Source organism: Apostichopus japonicus, chromosome 9, assembly GCF_037975245.1.
Source record: "Apostichopus japonicus isolate 1M-3 chromosome 9, ASM3797524v1, whole genome shotgun sequence".
In the NCBI taxonomy this organism is placed as follows: domain Eukaryota; kingdom Metazoa; phylum Echinodermata; class Holothuroidea; order Aspidochirotida; family Stichopodidae; genus Apostichopus; species Apostichopus japonicus.
Genome location: NC_092569.1, coordinates 9,645,719 through 9,665,139, shown reverse-complemented (window position 1 = coordinate 9,665,139; position 19,421 = coordinate 9,645,719). Strand labels below are relative to the sequence as shown.

Here is a 19,421-nt window from a genome sequence, read left to right as displayed (position 1 = left end):
ACGCACATCACGGGAAAATTTAGGGATCAAGGGGACAAGAACCCCACCCACCCACAGTGCTTCATCGATGAACCGAGTGTTTAAGTAATGTAATGTAATATAATCTGGGTCGCACATTCACCCTCTTTGATTGATTTCGATAGCAGTGATTAGCTGAGTCATGTAGAAGCTGCGCGACGTTAAGATAGTTCTTGCTCGCCATCGTACCGAGAGGGGGGGGGGGCGTTTATAACACATATATACATATAACACATATAAACTTCCGTTCAGAGTCCTGCAATTTATGTATTCTTTAGTTTGCTCGAGTAAATCAATAGACCTATGAAGTCATGACACGGAGATGTGTCAAAGCAAATACGAGGATATAGAAATAAACACATACAGCTAATAAACTGATTTTCCTCGTAGAAACATATCTCTGAAAAAAGTTCTTAGGTCATATAAGGTATTTTGCTTCTTTACTTCCTTCATCCGCTTAAAAAAAACCAAAAAAAAAAACACAAGTAGCTGTTATGGTGATACTAATACCTTACTAAATGTTGATATAATTTGTAACGTTTACTAAACACATTTAACATTTATTGGTTGACACACGACGGTCCGGTGCTTTTTATCAATATACATGATTCTTATAACGCAAACCAGGTGATGAGACTGCATAACACTCAACATCAAAACCAGGTGATGAGACTGCTTAAATCTCAACATCAAAATCAGGTGATAAGACTGCATAAGGCTAACCATCAAAATCAGGTGATAAGACTGCATAAGCCTCAACATCAATACCAGGTGATGAGACTGCATAAGCATCAGCATCAAAACCAGGTGATGAAACTGCATGTGCCTCTACATCAAAACCAGGTGATGAGACAGTATAAGCCTCAACATCCAAACCAGGTGATGAGACTGCATTAGCCTTGACATCAAAACCAGGTGATGAGACTGCATTAGCCTTGACATCAAAACCAGGAGATGAGACTGCATAAGCCTCAACATCTAAACGAGATGATGAGACTGCATTAGCCTTGACATCAAAACCAGGTGATGAGACTGCATAAGCCTCAACATCTAAACGAGATGATGAGACTGCATTAGCCTTGACATCAAAACCAGGTGATGAGACTGCATAAGCCTCAACATCCAAACCAGGTGATGAGACTGCATAAGCCTCGACATCAAAACCAGGTGATGTGACTGCATTAGCCTTGACATCAAAACCAGGTGATGAGACTGCATAAGCCTCAACATCTAAACCAGGTGATGAGACTGCATTAGCCTTGACATCAAAACCAGGTGATGAGACTGTATTAGCCTTTACATCAATACCAGGTGATGGGACTGCATAAGCCTCGATATCTAAACCAGGTGATGAGACTGCATTAGCCTTGACATCAAAACCAGGTGATGAGACTGCATTAGCCTTGGCATCAAAACCATGTGATGAGACTGCATTAGCCTTGACATCAAAACCAGGAGATGAGACTGCATAAGCCTCAACATCTAAACCAGGTGATGAGACTGCATTAGCCTTGACATCAAAACCAGGTGATGAGACTGTATTAGCCTTTACATCAATACCAGGTGATGGGACTGCATAAGCCTCAGCATCAAAACCAGGTGATGAGACTGCATAAGCCTCGACATCAAAACCAGGTGATGTGACTGCATTAGCCTTGACATCAAAACCAGGTGATGAGACTGCATAAGCCTCAACATCTAAACCAGGTGATGAGACTGCATTAGCCTTGACATCAAAACCAGGTGATGAGACTGCATAAGCCTCAACATCTAAACCAGGAGATGAGACTGCACTAGCCTCAACATCCAAACCAGGTGATGAGACTGTATTAGCCTTTACATCAATACCAGGTGATGGGACTGCATAAGCCTCGATATCTAAACCAGGTGATGAGACTACATAAGCCTCATCATCAAAACCAGGTGATGAGACTGCATAAGCCTCAACATCTAAACCAGGTGATGAGACTGCATTAGCCTTGACATCAAAACCAGGTGATGAGACTGCATAAGCCTCGACATCAAAACCAGGTGATGAGACTGCATTAGCCTTGACATCATAACCAGGTGATGAGACTGCATAAGCCTCGACATCAAAACCAGGTGATGTGACTGCATTAGCCTCGACATCCAAACCAGGTGATGAGACTGCATAAGCCTCAACATCATCTAGTTTTCGTTTCGTCTGCGACTTTTGATACAATTTTGTATTGTGATCGTCTGTCACGTGATAAGCAGGCGGCGCAAACTCGCTCAACATCTGGTTGTCAGTATGAGACCGTATCACTGATGGTAGTGTTGCTGATGTCATATCCTTTCCATATATGATATTGTATTCCATATTTGTGTTGGTAATGCCGCTCTGTATTTCACTGGTCTTCGTCGACGTTTCAAATGTAAGATCATACTGCTTAACATTTTCTTTAATTTTTTGGCACATTGCATTTTCCTTTGCTGCATCGAGAGTAACGATGGCATAATCGTTTTCAGATACATTCGTGGACAGCTCAGAAGTAAAATGTCCTCTTTCCGTATCATTGCGTATCGATAAGAAATCGATCGACCCACCCTCACGTGATTCAGAAGGTACAGCAGTTGGACATGTGGGCAGCTGTGCTAAATTGTAATTACGATTGTCTAAGCTCGGTAGTTTCCTCTTAAACTCTGAGACTTTCAGCAGTTTTCTAACATCCTTGACGAGTTTCCTCGAGAGATACCTATAACGAGACAAGAGCAAACAAGACGATTGTTTTAACGTGGTGTCTTCATTTACTATTAAAACCCACCATGGTATTTATGGAAAATATGGAGCTCCATTATTTGAAATTTGATGAAACGATATGAGAACATACAATGTTAAACTTTATATAATACGAGCGTTTTCATTTGAACTTAATTTATACACCTGATCACATTCATGGTTGTTAGTGTCAAGAATGAAACCTTTTTAAAAATCTCGCGAACATCGTGTTCTTATAAGATGGATGTTACGTCACGTGGCCATAAAGCCATGAGATAATACAAAAAAAAGCATGCAGAGCGTAATGATGTTATGTTTGCGAGATACCATCCAACGCCGTATAAGTTTAAAGCAACACACCATTGATGATATTATCCACCTCATGGTATTCACGAAAATCACCAGGATTCTTAATCCAGCAATAAATATTGCTTTCAAATAAAAACTTAAAAGAGTTTCTTTAGATTAATTTCCCATTCCGACTATATATGCCAAATCTAGTACTGTAACATGGTTTCATGTAGAATTTTCCAGATATTCAACCGCACCCTAGTATTTTTTTGGAGAAATCAAACATAGGATGTGTGATTGTATCCCAACAGGACCCAGCTGTGCAGTAATATAAACAAACTATGGAAAAACGTTCCCGACCCACAACAGACTTTTAAAGTACTACCGTGTCTAACCCTCTAACTACTCGTTATACTTGCGTTCTAGCAATACACTCACTCTCACTGTTCCCAGAACTAAACTGAAAACCTATGGGGACCGTGCCTTTCCATCAGCCGGGCCCAAGCTCTCGAATGGTCTGCCCATATCTGTGCGGAGTTCTCCCACTCTCAGTCAGTTCAAGTCTTGTTTGAAGGCTCATTTTTTCAAGTTGGCGTTCTATTAGGGTTGAACAGCGCTATTGAATACTTCGTAGATTTTAGCGCTTTATAAGTTCATTTATTATTATTATTATTATTATTATTATTATTATTATTATTATTATTATTATTATTATTATTATTAACCCTTCCATTACAAGAGGCCAAACATAACAGCCAATTTATATATAAACTTTTCAAATGATTACAACTTGAGTTTTTTTCTCTAACCAATATTTACGAAAGGAGAAACATGTTTTATATTTGGAAAGATAGGGGACTGTGATGAACGGTTGTTGGCTACAACACAAACTAAAAATCAGGTACGTGAGCGTCCAAAACTCATATGGTGGACAGAAAATTCAACCTTATATGATAGGACCCAATGAAAAAAAAATCACTTACAATCGTGACAGCCGTGAAACTCCGATAACAGCCAAGCATCCAAGAGCGAAGGAAAGGACGAGAAAAACTGTGGACACTACAGCTTTATCGTCTATAGTAAGAAAGAAAGTGAATACAAATAACTACAGACATTTGCCACATATTCAGTACATTTGTTGTGAGATAATATAATAAAAAGTACAAATAAAGTCAATTAGAGCTCTTGATTAAACGGGAACAACCGATTACCTTCGGAGCACAGCGAAATAGTCGTCGACGGTACCGTTGTGGATGCAGACATTTCTGGTTAAAATAAAAATAAGAATATTTAATAGTAACAGTTGTTGAAAACTGATGTAATATGCGAAATGCATATGACGTAAATAAACAGATGCTGATGGATCATGCATTATGTGTGCTGCTTCAAATATATATATATATATATATATATATATATATATATATATATATATATATATATATATATATATATATATATATATATATATATATATATATATATATATATATATATATATATATATATATATATATATATATATATATGAGTTGGTTAGCATCATGTTTGATCTCTAGAGTAAGGCAAAATATGTCACCAAAAACAGAACTAGTATTGTTCGATACAGGTGTCAAACGCCTACAGTGAAATTACTACCTTTATTACCGGTTTCGAACCTCTGGACATACAATCAACGTCCATAGCCTAGTTGGTTATGGTGTCCGCGTACAAAGCGGTAGGCCCGGGTTCGAATCCCGGTGGAGGCTGGCAGTTTTTTTCACTGTTCTGGAATTTCCTTCTCATTACGTTTTCAATTATATATATATATATATAAATATATATATATATATATATATATATATATATATATATATATATATATATATATATATATATATATATATATATATATATATCATAATGATCATGATCAGGATCATAATCATAATCATAACCATAGCCATAACCGTAATCGTAATCGTCATTATAATCATAATCATAATGATGACGGGTATGTTAGGAAAAGCAGCAAAATACTGCATTAGTGTTAAATTTAATCTCTGAATTGAATACTTAGGCCTATAGAAACTCTTGATTAAAGCAATCACCTGTCGCTGGAGATACTGTTTTAGATGCATTTATTTCTGAATTTAAAATAACGATAAAAATATTTAAGTTAGTTTAAACTTGAAGTGCAGTGTGCCTCATTTTGAGGAAACACATCAAGGTAAACCTTTTTACATTAAGTTTTACATTATCTTTGTGCCACATAGTAATTTGTTAAGAGGAGCGTTGTCGACTTAAGCTTAAAAACTAAATGTTGCATATGAAAGTTGCAGACATAATCTAAGTAGAAGTACATTAAATGTGCAAACATTTATGTCATCTATCAAATAGAATAAAAAAGGTTGCATTATTCCACAGCATACTGAGTATATGGTCAATTTGTTATCAACGTACTATTATGTGTATGCATGAATATGTTACGACCATCAAAGTTTGATGTTAATGCTATTACGTGGCAAAATGATTGGCTGTTTAGTGTTCATCTAGTTCGAAGTTTGCATTATACATCGACTAAAGATATACTGTTCAATACACTTCGATGCAATGAATTTTCGAATATAATTTCCTAAAGTAATAAGATCACTAATACGTGCATGAGATCAATATGTCAAGCATGTATATGTCTTAACTAACAAAATATTACCAGAATCCTTCAGTGTGCGGTTAACGAAGTCCCACATAGCGATGTACCCAGATCCTCCACACGTGGGTCCTCCTTGACAAGGTAATTCATTACAATCGTCATCATTTCTCCGTGGAATATTCGGTATAACGGAACTGCAATAACATTTATTGCCTTGTGTCACGCCGAAAAAATTATACGTGTGACATTTCTCGCGACAAATAGTTGGAGTCAAGTACTCTTCTTTACCGCCAACTTCTATACTTTTATTTGGAGTATAGCTGTAGCATCCGACGTATGACGTGTCTTTGAAAATAAAAATTAAGGCAAGAAAAGAGCGTTATACGAGAATAAACATCGGAAATCTCGTATTGTTGTAAGTTAGTATCGATACATATCTTAATCTGCATCTCAAGCTTCATTTAGTATTAGAGAAAATATGCGCAAGGATTTTTTTGTTAATTTTATTAAGTTTCTTTGTCGTAAAAATTTGTTATACAACTTACGGTTGTAAATGGCTATCACCTGATTCCCTCCACATTTAGGAGATCCTTTACACGGGTTGTTACATTGGACTTCTGCTCGATCATTGCTTTCGAGTATCTCCGTCTGGTTACCACAGTAACACCGGTATCCATACTGTAAGCCGTATTTGTCATATGCACCCTCACCACAGATATCAGAACACATAGAAACAGTCATGTTGTTCCTTTCCACTCTCTCCATCATTCCAGAAAGTTCTGCTTTTTTTGCATCAAAGCAACCAAGATATGTCCCTTCTGCTACAGATCGAAATGAATTTTGTTAGTATTTATTCCATGTTGAGAAGAAAACTCAAAAGAAAGACACATGGTGTATAAGCTGCTTAATTTCTCCTGCAGCTCAACACAAACATTCAACTTGCATATCTCTGGTTTCCTAAGAATTCACAGTGGTTGTAATTAATACGGTCAGTATCTAAACATAAAAATAGCTCTTACACCTCTCATGCACTAAAATATGGAACGATATCGTAGTGCGCCGCGTCACTCGTGTGTTTCCTTGATATTTACACATAGATCCATCTTTCAAAGTCTTTTTACAGTACACATAAGTTCTAATGGTTATAAGAGTAAACTATCATATATGGCAGAACATTTCCAGACGACGTTAAAGACGTTAAACAAATATTAAGTGGAAGAGCTTGATAGGAGTTAACAGAATGCCTATATATAGCCTACACCAATTAATGTTACACTGTTTGGACATATATAGAAAGTTGACAAGTGTTTGCGACCCGTGAACATGTCACAATTTATGTCTCTCAAAAAATTTCCGCCATTTGGTAGCTGAAATTATCGAAGTTGGAGAAATGCTAGTTACTGGATTGTACGAACTATTCATTTGATTTAATTGCTTGGTAAATTGAATTTGGAACACATTTTGAAAGGAAACAGTTTTACAGAATTGGAAGAGGCTGCGTTTTTCGGCGCAAGTCAGCCATTCACTACAGATATGAGTTCTGCTAATTCTAGCTACCGTCCACCTCTTAGTATGGAGCAACGGCAGAAATCAACAACCTGAAGGAAAATAGTTTAGAAATAATTGATTGCTCGTTAAACGCATTTGATGTGATAAATGTTATCTAATGTGATGTCGGAAGGAAGAACACAATCGGGTGTGTTCAAGTTTCTGGGCTATGGATTGTCACACTTAAAAACATGAAGGGTGCTGAATTGTTACGGGAGTCGGGTTTGCAAATTGGGAAAGAAGATTCCGTTGCGATGGGTGTAACGAAACATATATTGACTGTAAGTTTATTCAACGTCCCTGTTTTTATTGATGATTCTGAACTAACCTACAAATTAACAGATCTTGGCTGCAAAATTCGATCTGAATGGACCCATAAACTCTTCAATAATTTTCCAACTTCGAAAACGGTACACGGTTTGTGCGGCTTGAATTACCAAGCAAGGTAAAAAGTCTACCATATGCTGTTGTCATTGAAGGCATTCATATAAGACTCAAACATAATGGCCAAAGTATGGTTTGCAACAATTGCTTGGGAGAGGACCATCTAATGAGAAACTGACAAAACTATAGATGTAAACAATGTGATGAGCTGGGACACTCTGAATCAAGATGCCCAACAATAGAGTGCTTTAACTGTCATCGTTTTGGCCACAAAAGCTTCGACTGCACTGAATATGAAGATTACGAGCAAGAGACGATGGAGAATCAACAAGACAAAGAGACAACAAAAGAGTCCGATCAAGGAAACCATTGTGAAGTTAAAAAAACCTAACCTTAAAGGAGACACCAGAAAAGACAGTCAAGTGACAGATCAGGCCACGAGATCGAACTTAGACACAGGCGAAAGTGAAACTTCGATCGTCATGGACACGGAAAGCGAAGATTTACCAAAGCAAAGACTTACTGAAAATAGCAATAAAAAACAGACCAAACCAGCATATAAATATATTAAATCGCAGAAAGAAAACAACAGAAAACACAAGAATGAAGAGAGCAGTTTCAACCGATAAAGTCTACACTGTACCGAAGAAGTTAATCAGTCAACAAAAGAAAACCACACAACCAGCGATCGAGAAAACCTACAATTTCCGCCTCCAAGAAGCAAGGACAGACAGGAACTACTAATAAAGAAGGCCATGACAACTAACTGAAATTACTAGGGACTCAATTCTTTAAAGTGAAATGACAATCAAACTTTACTTTCTACAAGCCATTATGCTTTTTAACACTAATTACACAGAGGATATGGGCGAAAACAATGCATCTTGTAAGTACAATGACATCGATTCTTTTAATAACTCACCATTCCATAAGTGTATATCATTACTACAACAAAATAGTCGTAGTCTAAAGAAACATTTTTCCGATATTGCTACTTTTATATCTTTGTTAAATCAGGATTTTTTCATAATTGGTTTTACTGAAACCTGGTTTACAAATGATATATCTCCTCTTATTAAGATTGACAATTACACACTAATTGAACAGCATCGTAATGAAAGAAGGGGTGGTGGTGTCTGCCTTTTTATAAATAATGACTTTAATTTTAAACACCGTACAGATTTGTCTATTTTAAACAATTCTATTGAAGCGATATTCATTGAAACGAATACACCTATAGTAACGAAAAGCTTATCGTTGGTTTTGTATACAGACCTCCCAACAGTTCGAATGATGATTTCAATTTAAATATGCAGCGTATTCTTGGCACCATCGCTAATGACCACTGCAGCACCTATATTATGGGAGATTTTAATATTGATTTATCTTAGCAAGCATAACTACTGACTTTAATAACCTTATTTATTCGAGCGGGTTTGATCCCACAATAACTAAACCTACTCGGGTTAGTCCATCTTCTGCCACCATAACCCTAAATTGGCTAGACATTAATGTCACAAAAAGGTTACAATATACTACATACAAGAAATCAAATTCTGGACTGTGACTGGTGAAATCGCCTGTGGTGTGCCTCAGGGCTCTTTATTAGGTCCTTTGTTGTTTATTATATACGTTACTGATATCTGCCATGTCTCCAACATTGTTCATACAGTCATATTTGCCTATTTGCCGATGACACCAATCTTTTCTTTCACTCGAAGAACGTAACTTCACTCCAAAGTACTGTCTCTTGTGAGAACTGAATAAGTTCTGTGATTGGTTCGCAGCAAACAAATTAAGTAATAATATTGATAAGAATAAGTATATTTTTTTCAGTAGTAGAAGAGCATCTCGTTGGGATAAAGATATTACGATGAACGGTAAAATAATCAAAAGTGTAACTGATACAAAGTTTCTTGGTATTAATATTGATAGCAAACTTTCTTGGAATAACCATATTTCGTTAGTATGTAACATTGTAGCTAAAAACTGGTTTATTATCTAAACTGAAATATTTCCTCCCACGGTATGTCCTTAGAATGCTTTATCAAACATTAGTTCTGCCACATTTATCATACTGTATAACTATTTGGTCTGGTACATACAATGTTAACATTGACCGCCTAAATATTCTCCAAAAGAGGGCTATACGTCACATTGCTAATGCAACACAACTTGAACATACTAGTCCCTAAATTTATTAAAACTTGGTGATATTATAACAGTCAAGGTTGCTACTTTTGCCTACAAAGCATGGATTTGATAACTGCCAGTCACTTTTAATGACTTTATATGTATAGTAACATAGTCTTCCATAACCATCACACAAGACAAGCCGACAACGCTCATTGCAATTTTTACCATAGTATCATAGGAAAATTCGGTCTTCGTAATAATAGAGCAATACAAATTTGGAATGATCTATCAAAGAAGTTGAAGTCTATACCTTCAAATCCCACATTCACCAGACATTTGTAAAGGAATTTATTAACTCGTACTAGTATTATATAATCTATTCACGTATCCACCTCGGCATCATTAGGTTATTATATTACTGTATATTTATTCCTTATGTATACTGTATTATTTATTTTAAAATTTCTTCCAGGGAGTCTCCTACTTTTTTAAGTCTTTTTAAAACTTTGTGGAGACTTCCTTTCCCATTGTACACAGTTGGCGATAAAACAAATAATGAATTGATATCGAATCAGAAGTTACCGATTAATATCTTTGGCGCTACATATGGACAGATAACTATTACTGTCTAGCACAAACTCTTGCAGCTCTTTTGTTTGTTAAATGCGCTGTGCCGTACATAACCCTTAAAGACAGACCATGTAATATGTGCAAGCATACCTACTTTGTTACTGTAGTCCAACGTTACCGCTAAAGGAACGATGGAATTAGACATGAGTTTTGCAAATGAAACAATACAACATATTAAATATGTGGGACACAGTGACATTTACATAGGACTGGAAGATTAATAACTCTATAACTTCGATCACTCATGTTATTGTAGCCACATATGGTCTTATCTATTAGAAGGAGGTTGTTTGAATATTACATAACACGATCAGATTATCTGTTATTACTCTAGCGTCAGTGTCACAAATATGCAACTGTAACCCAACATTGATAATATACATACAAGATACATACAAAATATGAGTTATTCTGGAATCATCATATTGTCTATTGTACAAACAAAAAAAGCCTATATTTATCGTAACGTACTGCTAGACCTACACTGTCTTGCCTTGTGGTTTGCTTGTTTCATATTACCAGTTTTATCAAAGGATCGTACTTCAAATGTAGTTTACAAAGCAAGTATCAAATACTAAGTAACCATTATTCCACTTTGTAATCATAAATAACACGTCCTTAATGACGTTCGCAGGTTACGTAGTGAAATCATTTCTACATATAGAATCAGCACAGTTTACAAAATGTATTTCGGAAAGATGTTTTTACCAAGTCAGTCCTATTATTAATAGAAAGGACAATTTCAGTCTCACCTGCTGTAAAGAAAAGAGATCCATGCAGAACAGTCGCTGCAAAGATTAAATTGAAGAGTAGCATTGTAGAGGTTGTTCTCTTACACACTCGGCAGCTCTTTACATCCTTACAGCTACGGCGATAATATGCCAGCTAGAACAACGTCAAACATGCAACGATATGCGAACAAACTGTCATGGAAGAAGTACATTAACAGACAATGTAAGCGAAAATTCAACCTTACGTCAAGTGTTTGTCAGGAGAAGTTACGCTTGACAGTTCGCGCAATTTTACTTTCGTAGCTGTTATTGTCGGCAGTTTACTGAAGATACGCGATAATTGGATCGTTAGAGAGAATGAGACATAACTAATATATAACTTGTAAGTTTTTAATTAGGCTATATGATACGATAGAACTTGTACGTTTTATCGGAAAAGAGAAGGCCTTTTGAAACTGTCACAAGTGGTGAGCGACATGTTACTATAATAATCATTATGTATAATAATTATCAACAATTTTTTTGTACGACGCTTCAAAAACTCAAATTTGGAATCTTTAGAAGGTCATTTCAGATGGGAAACCATAGATTGCTTTAGGATGAAAAACCCACCTTACTATGACCCCACCGGGTGTCGAACCCGGAACATCCCGATCGCTAAGCCTCATTGCTTCCAATGCCACCGCCTTTCTCCACTCGGCCACAGCACCGTTTATACAATGAAGGGAGTATTCAACTTCAATGACACATTTGTTCTGATTGTGTGTTATTCTACAGTAGTTTGAATTTATTAGTATTTCTTAGCCCAACCTTACATTAAGAGCTACTCATATAATGTATAATTTACATGATTCCTCCCTGCTGTAAGAGAGAACAAGGAATTAAATTGATCTTTTGATTATGAGTTTCATGTGTGTATTTCTTCCTCTCTAGACAAATCAATTGAACTCATCTTATGGATGATTATTTATCATATATGTAAAGTGACGTGACTATCCAGCAGGCTCCTGCATCCAACTGTGTAGTAATCAATACACCGGATATCTACTCAGGCACCAACAGTACACTAAAACTAGACTATTCCTATACAACTGAATACTATTGGTATTAAGTTTGGGATGCACTAGGTCCAAAAGAAACCTCTTTAACGCCTCAGTTGCACCTATAAACCTATCGATAACAAAACCGTTTTTATTTAATGTCATTCATTTAGGATAAGATAAAACCTGTATTTGCAGCAACTCTTTGTTTTATTTGCTCCCACCTTAATTTTAACATCCTATGAACGTTACTGCTTTACAATCTTCATAATAACTGAATTTCTTACTTCACTGTCTGTATTCATCATTACGTACACGATCTCTAAACAGGCTCTAAATATGATACTCTCCTTAGGGTATAGTTCCCAGTTTCCAGTCCATGTCACCATGTGACTATAATATACTCCCTTATCTAACCGTAACAGCACTGAACTGTCTGAACTATAGTTCCACTTACCCAAACGTTTAGTTGACAGCATGGGAGGGATCGGTCAAGTTTGATTGTTCAGGAGGCGTAAATATTTCCAACTTTATTTTTGTTTAAGTATCGATTGTTAATCAATAGGAAGGGATCGGGTTTCATTTCTTGTTGCCCTGGGAAATCTGGAAAAAGCGATTTAGAATTACCGAAAAGGAAACTAAACTATGAAGTGCAATACCTTTACATTAGAAAACATTATGACAAGATTGCAGGCAGAATTCAGCAAGGTAGTTGAGGTTCCCATAGTTGTTTACTTAATGTCATTCCGTTTGCCCTATAAAATATAATATAACCCGTATTAAACACAGTAAGTTTCGGACTCCACAGGATGGCCGAAACAAATCATGACGATTTGCAACGTATCTTTAAAGCTATCCTGAAATGAATTAATTAGAGCCATTGAGGTTTGGGTCATTGTTAATCGAAATTATGTGAAAGATCTAGAAACCCAATTAAGTTTACAAGCATATGCAATGAAAAACGGATTTTAAATGGTGAGAAAAGGGTTGGAAAATGTTCAAACGTATAAAATTCATCATTGGTAAAAAAAGTCTTGGTTTGGTCATTTCGGCTGAGCTCTACTCCCATAAACCAATTCAAAAATTGCTTTGATTTTGACCTTACACACTACTACAGAAGGTACAGAGTAACTAACTGTATTACCCTACTAAATAACTTAAACAGTAGAGTGTTCAGATGTAATTTCAATAATCGCTTAATAAAAGATGATGTATACTACTTCAGTCTCCTTTGTATTAATGTTGTTACCTCCTTAATGATTTTGAAAGTGCAGAAAAGGTGACCATCGACATCACGAACTTACATTTCTTCGTAAATTTCAATATTGTCAGTATGGATAGCATTTCTGTTTGATAAACAAGGAAAATGATTACTCTCCATATTATAGATCACTCCAGAATATTCGCTGGTCAAAGCTGGCCTTTTATCGGAGATGAAATCATCTAAGGGAGCCTGATGCAATAACGAATCATCTCTTAATGCCCTCATCCTACCCGTTTCATTATATGACATTGTAGACCTATGCATCGTCAGGAATTTTCTACCGTGAAATCTTCAAAGAGAGAGGTAAAGCCAGCAAATAACTAACATTTATTGTACTATGTTCATTTTCAAATACAATTAAACATCTGTTAAAAAGAAATGGGATCAGTTAATTAAATTAAAACATGAAAAAGAAGGAACATTTAGCGAATAAAAATACCTTAATGAGAAAGTGTTTGGCACTTGCATGAATATAAAACTGATGTATGTTAAGTAATTTTTATTTTGCTATGAATTATGAAATTGCGGAAGAGTACCGTCCTCTCATATTCTGATGACCCACAACTTAACGCCAGATTGTAAATACAAAACTATGTCATACAAAGGTTAGTTTCATATTTAAAAAATATACAAATAGTGTTGAAGTGGTTAAGTTTGCAAACGTTTTGCAATTTGCAGTTCCCACCGGTCTAATCCCCACCCAGCCGATCGTGAATCAGTCTGGAGATGATGAGGTACTGTAACAGACCCCAACCATCGTACCAGGTGAACCAGATGAGCAAGAAGACACGCCGTCAGAGGCCGTTGAACACCATGCTATGGATGATCTCGAGGACAAGGAGCAGACGATCAAATTTGAACGGAATACTCCTGAACAGACGGTGACACTTGAGTCCAAGATGTCTCCCCAAGCCAAGTTAGGTGATATATAATCCAACATCAGCAGACATGGACATCTGGTCACAAGCGAAGGCAGACTGTACCATTCAGATATGACCAGATGGGTCAGCCAGCAGCATGGTCAGTTAACAACTGAGTGAATGCAAAAACTACCAACACATGCGTCATAACTAATATAGTCCAGCAGATGCCGATGCCGCAATCTGCTAAGGATTTGCAGATCCTAATGGCACGGAAGAGGTATTTAGACTGGTCTCGGACGATGGTGGAATAAGTTAAGGATGTTTGATAACGTTGGTCCACTTCCTGGCCAAGTGCTAAGTAAGAGTTGGTGTCATTTATCAGAAAGATCTCTTTGATAACAAGGGAAGTATCCTTTTAAGTTTGGTTTAATTTCAGCAATTTCTTGTAACTGGAAGGTAATGACTTAGAATTAAATGCTGAAAGCTGCAATTATACAAAATTATTAAAGCACTGCAGCATTCCACGAATTGCTTACAGAAAACTGATTGAGCATATTGTACTATCACCGAGGTCACCTGAATTGGAAAGAATCGTTCAACTTAACAGATGACGATTGGAGTGTCATTTTTAACATTTTGCTCTAGTTCTCAGCTCTGTCTGAAACAAAAGGGATTTATTTTCAATTTCGTTTCTTCATCGTATTCTTGGTACAAATCATCTTCTTATATTATTTAATGAGCAAAATGACGAGCCCTCTTGCACCTTTTGTAACACAAACAGTGAGACACTGGAACATCTATTTTGAGGTTGTCCGGTTCACCTTTCTTCTTAATACTGAACAACTGTTATTCAGAAGGCAGTTTATTTGATCCAAGAAAGATTTTTCTTTGGATATAATCTCCTTCTTCATCACTTATCTTATGTGCTTATCGTATACTGCAAGCATTACACTTACAGTTACAAAGTAAATAATTTAAATCCTCACCATATGCATTTCTACTCTAAACTGAAGTCTATTTTGAAGGTCGAAAATTATATTTTGTCAATACCAAATGCTTAGAGAAACCGTATTAAAAGCTACTATGATGACGCCAAATATCTGTCTTACAGACATGATTTAAGTAAAAAAACGGTTTGCAAGTCTAATCTGGGTGTTTAGGAATATATTTGAAAATGCTCTTTCTTGCTGCTAGTATAATTTTACAGCATTTATGTTTTCTCTTTTCATAAGTATCTACCTTAGGTGTACTTCAAATGTACTAAATGATAAAAGACGGTATTTTATAGGATTTCTTTGTAAATATATGTTTCTATTTGTGAGCAAATAAAGATGGATAAAAGTGTTAAGTAAGACCTTGCCCTGTAGGGTGGGATAGTTCTTAATATTAATTTCCAGACGGGTAACAGTTCATCTTTTAATTTTGCCTTGACCTCCCAGGAGCCTGTCATTTTAAATGTGCTTACCGTGTGTACATATACATGATAGTTCTATGATGGCAATGTGCACACATAATGGCAGACCTTATAAAGTGTAAATTTGTAATCTCCTGTGATGGCAGAATGCACACAGAATGTATTTCATATATAGTGTTAATTAGCTGTAAGGGCTATAGTGAGCCTTTGCTTAGGTTTGATAACTGTATTCGCGCAGTAGTCTCCATTATACTCCATACAGTAGGGGGGGGGGGGGCATTTGCCCACCCCTGGAAAATTAAGAAAAATAGTTAAGCATTTAAAATTTCAATGACTTCCCCCAGTTCTCTTGTTATGTTCATTGCATACTGACCCATAATGCATCACTCAAATTATTGAAAGTCAAAATCCTAAGACATGAGATCTCAAAATAACCGATGGGTAAATGCAACTTGAACGGGAAGTGTCTTTTCCGACGATTTAGGAGTGTTTTTTGGCAAAAAAATTGTTTAAGGAAATGAATAGTTTGAAAAATATCACATAGAAACAGTCATGTTGTTTCTTCCCACTTTCGCCATTATTCCAGAAAGTTCTGTGTTTTTTACATCAAAGCAACCGAGATATGTCCCTTCTGCTACAGATCGAAATTGACTTTGTTAGTATTGATTCCATGTTGAAAAGAAAGCTCAAAAGAAAGACACATGTTGTGTAAGCAGCTTAATTTCTCCTCCAGCTCAACACAAACATTCAACTTGCATATCTCTGGTTTACTAAGAACCCACAGTGGTTGTAACCAACATAAATATAGCTCTTACACCTTTCATGCACTAAAATATGAAATGATATCGTAGTGCGCGCCGTCACTCGCGTGTTTCCTTGATATTTACACATAGATTCACCTTTTTAAGTCTTTTTTCAGTACAGATAAGTTCTAATGGTTACCTAGTAACATAAAAAACATACCGAGTTTGTTACTTTAGTACAACATTACCATGAGAGGAACGACGGAATTAGACATGAGGTTTGAAAATGAAACAATACAGCATATTAAATATGTAGGACACAGTTACATCTGCATAGGATTAAACGATTAATAACTCTATAACTTCGATCACTCATTTTATCGTAGCCACATATGGACTTTTCTATTAGAAGGAGGTTGTGTGAATATTACATAACACAATCAGATCATCTGTTATTACTCTTGCATCAGTGTCACAAATATGCTACTGTAACCCAACAGTGAAAATATCAGAAAGATACATACAAAAATGAGTTATTCTGGAAACATATATACTGTCTATTGTAAAAACAACAATAGCCTATATTTATCGTAACGTAATGCTATACCTACACTGACTTGCCTTGTGGTTTGCTTGTTTCATATTACCAGTTTTATCAAAGGATCGTACTTCAAATGTAGTTTACAAAGCAAGTATAGTAACCATTATTCCACTTTGTAATCACAAATAACACTTCCTCAATGACGTTCGCAAGTTACGTAGTGAAATCATTTCTTACATAAAGAATCAGCATAGTTTTCAAGGTGTATTTCGGAAAGATTGTTTTACCAAGTCAGTCCTATTATGAAAAGAAATGAAAGTTTTCGTCTCACCTGATGAAAAGAGGAGATATCCATGCAGAACACTCACTGCAGAGATGAAATTGAAGAGTAGCATTGTAGATGTTGTTCTCTTACACACTCGGCAGCTCTTTACATCCTTACAGCTACGGCTATAATATGTCAGCTTTAACAACGTCAAACATGCAACGATTTGCAAACAGTCTTTTATGGCAGAGGTACATTAATTGACTATGAAAACGAAAATTCAACCTTAGGTCATGTGCTTGTCAGGAGAAGTTACGCTTGTCAGTTTTCAATTTTCAATTTTACTTTCGTAGCTGTTATTGTAGGCAGTTTACTGAATATACGCGATAATTAGATCGTTAGACAGAATGAGACATAAATAATATATAACTTGTAAGTTTGTAATTAGGCTATATGATACGATATAACTTGTACGTTTTATCGAAAAAGAAAAGGCCGTTAGAACCTGTCACAAGTGGTGAGCGACATGTTAATTTAATAATCAATATGTATAATAATAACCAACAGTTACTTGTACGACGCTTGAAAAACTTAAATTTAGAATCTTTAGAAGGTCATTTCAGATGGGAAAACCATAGATTGCTTTAGGATGAAAAGCCCACCTTACTATGACCCCCCCGGGTATCGACCCCGGAACGTCCCGATCGCTAAGCCTCATTGCTTCAAATGCCACAGCTTTTCTCCACTCGGCCACAGCACCGTTTATACAATGAAGGGAGTATTCAACATCAATGACACATTTGTTCTGATTGTGTGTAATTCTACAGTAATTTGAATTTATTAGTATTTCTTAGCCCAACTTTACATTAAAGAGCTGCTCATATAATTTATAATTTACATGATTCCTCTCTGCTGTTTAGTGTTGAATATGTAAGAGAGAACAAGGAAATAAATTGATTGTTTGATTATGAGTTTCATGTGTGTATTTCTTCCCCTCTAAACAAATCAATGGAACTCATCTTATGGATGATTATTTAACATATATGGAAAATGAAGTGACTAACCAGCAGGCTCCTGCATCCAACTGTGTAGTAATCAATACCCTGGATATCTACTCACGCACCAACAGTACACTAAAACTATACTATTCCTTTTGGAAAAAAATCGGATACAACTGAATACGATTGGTATTAAGTTTGGGATGCACTAGGTTCAAAAAGAGACCACTTTAACGCCTCAGTTGAACAAACAAACCTATCGATAACAAAACCGTTTTAAATTTAATGTAATTCATTTAGGATAAGATAAAACTTGTTTTTCAAGCAACTCTTAAAACTAGCCATTATACCAGTTACAGTGAGTGATTCACTTGTCATGAAAATTACAATAATGATCAAATATCATATTGCCTATCATATCTTAGTTGAAAGGCAATATTTTATATAATACACACTTATCACTGTAAGAGCCTGCCTTTAAACAAATAAAACGAAATGGTACATAATTGACACGCTTTGTACTTGAAGCCCTTCAGCTTACGCTATTTTGCTCTAGCACCCTCACTTTAACGAATGCGAAAATACCTTACTTAATTGATATGTACTTCAGCAACTAGCCACGCCCACTATAGTAGCATGAACAATCTCTCATGACCTTAGGATGATATACATTGGTTATTCAACTCAGAATTATTAACAACAACATAAATTTAAAGTGAACCCATTTGATGTTCAAAATTGTTCTATTCTAGGGTAGGGCTCCCAGACCCTCGCTACATAGGAGTCCGTTTTAACCACCCCAGTGCAGTCAACCTCCTCTTATGAAACCCTTCATTCGCCTCTGACCTATTTGTTTTATTTGCTCCCACCTTACCTTTAACATCCTATGAACGTAACTGCTTTACAATCTTCATAATGACTGAATTTCTTATTTCACTGTCTGTATTCATCATTACGTACAAGATATCTAAACAGGCTCTAAATACAATACTCTCCTTAGGGTATAGTTCCCAGTAGAGTGTTAAGATGTAATTTCATTAATCGCCTAATGAAAGATGATGTATATCTACCTCAGTCTCCTTTGTAATGTTGTTACCTCCTTAATGGTTTTGAAAATGCAGAACAGGTGACCATCGACATCAGGAACTTACATTTCTTCGTAAATTTCAATATTGTCAGTATG

The 19,421-nt window shown here is 36.0% G+C and overlaps 1 protein-coding gene across 10 annotated transcripts in view; it reads right to left on the bottom strand.

The window, feature by feature from the left end:
• Positions 1-265: 265 nt before the first annotated feature.
• LOC139972978 (uncharacterized) overlaps positions 266-19,421 on the bottom strand; it is a 37,613-nt gene continuing 18,457 nt past the window's right edge. The window contains exons 1-9 of one of the 10 annotated variants that reach the window (XM_071979296.1): positions 18,305-19,379; positions 17,307-17,342; positions 11,132-11,167; positions 6,227-6,502; positions 5,742-6,026; positions 5,140-5,175; positions 4,261-4,314; positions 4,033-4,123; positions 266-2,735 (exon numbers count right to left, since the gene is read on the bottom strand). In XM_071979296.1, the coding sequence (XP_071835397.1) occupies positions 737-2,735; positions 4,033-4,123; positions 4,261-4,314; positions 5,140-5,175; positions 5,742-6,026; positions 6,227-6,502; positions 11,132-11,167; positions 17,307-17,342; positions 18,305-18,320 (2,829 nt within the window). In that variant the 5' untranslated portion in view covers positions 18,321-19,379 and the 3' untranslated portion in view covers positions 266-736. Of the gene's footprint in view, positions 2,736-4,032; positions 4,124-4,260; positions 4,315-5,139; positions 5,176-5,741; positions 6,027-6,226; positions 6,503-11,131; positions 11,303-17,306; positions 19,380-19,421 lie in introns of those variants that run through there. The other 9 variants (XM_071979297.1, XM_071979298.1, XM_071979301.1 and 6 more) reach the window with 9 other exon arrangements.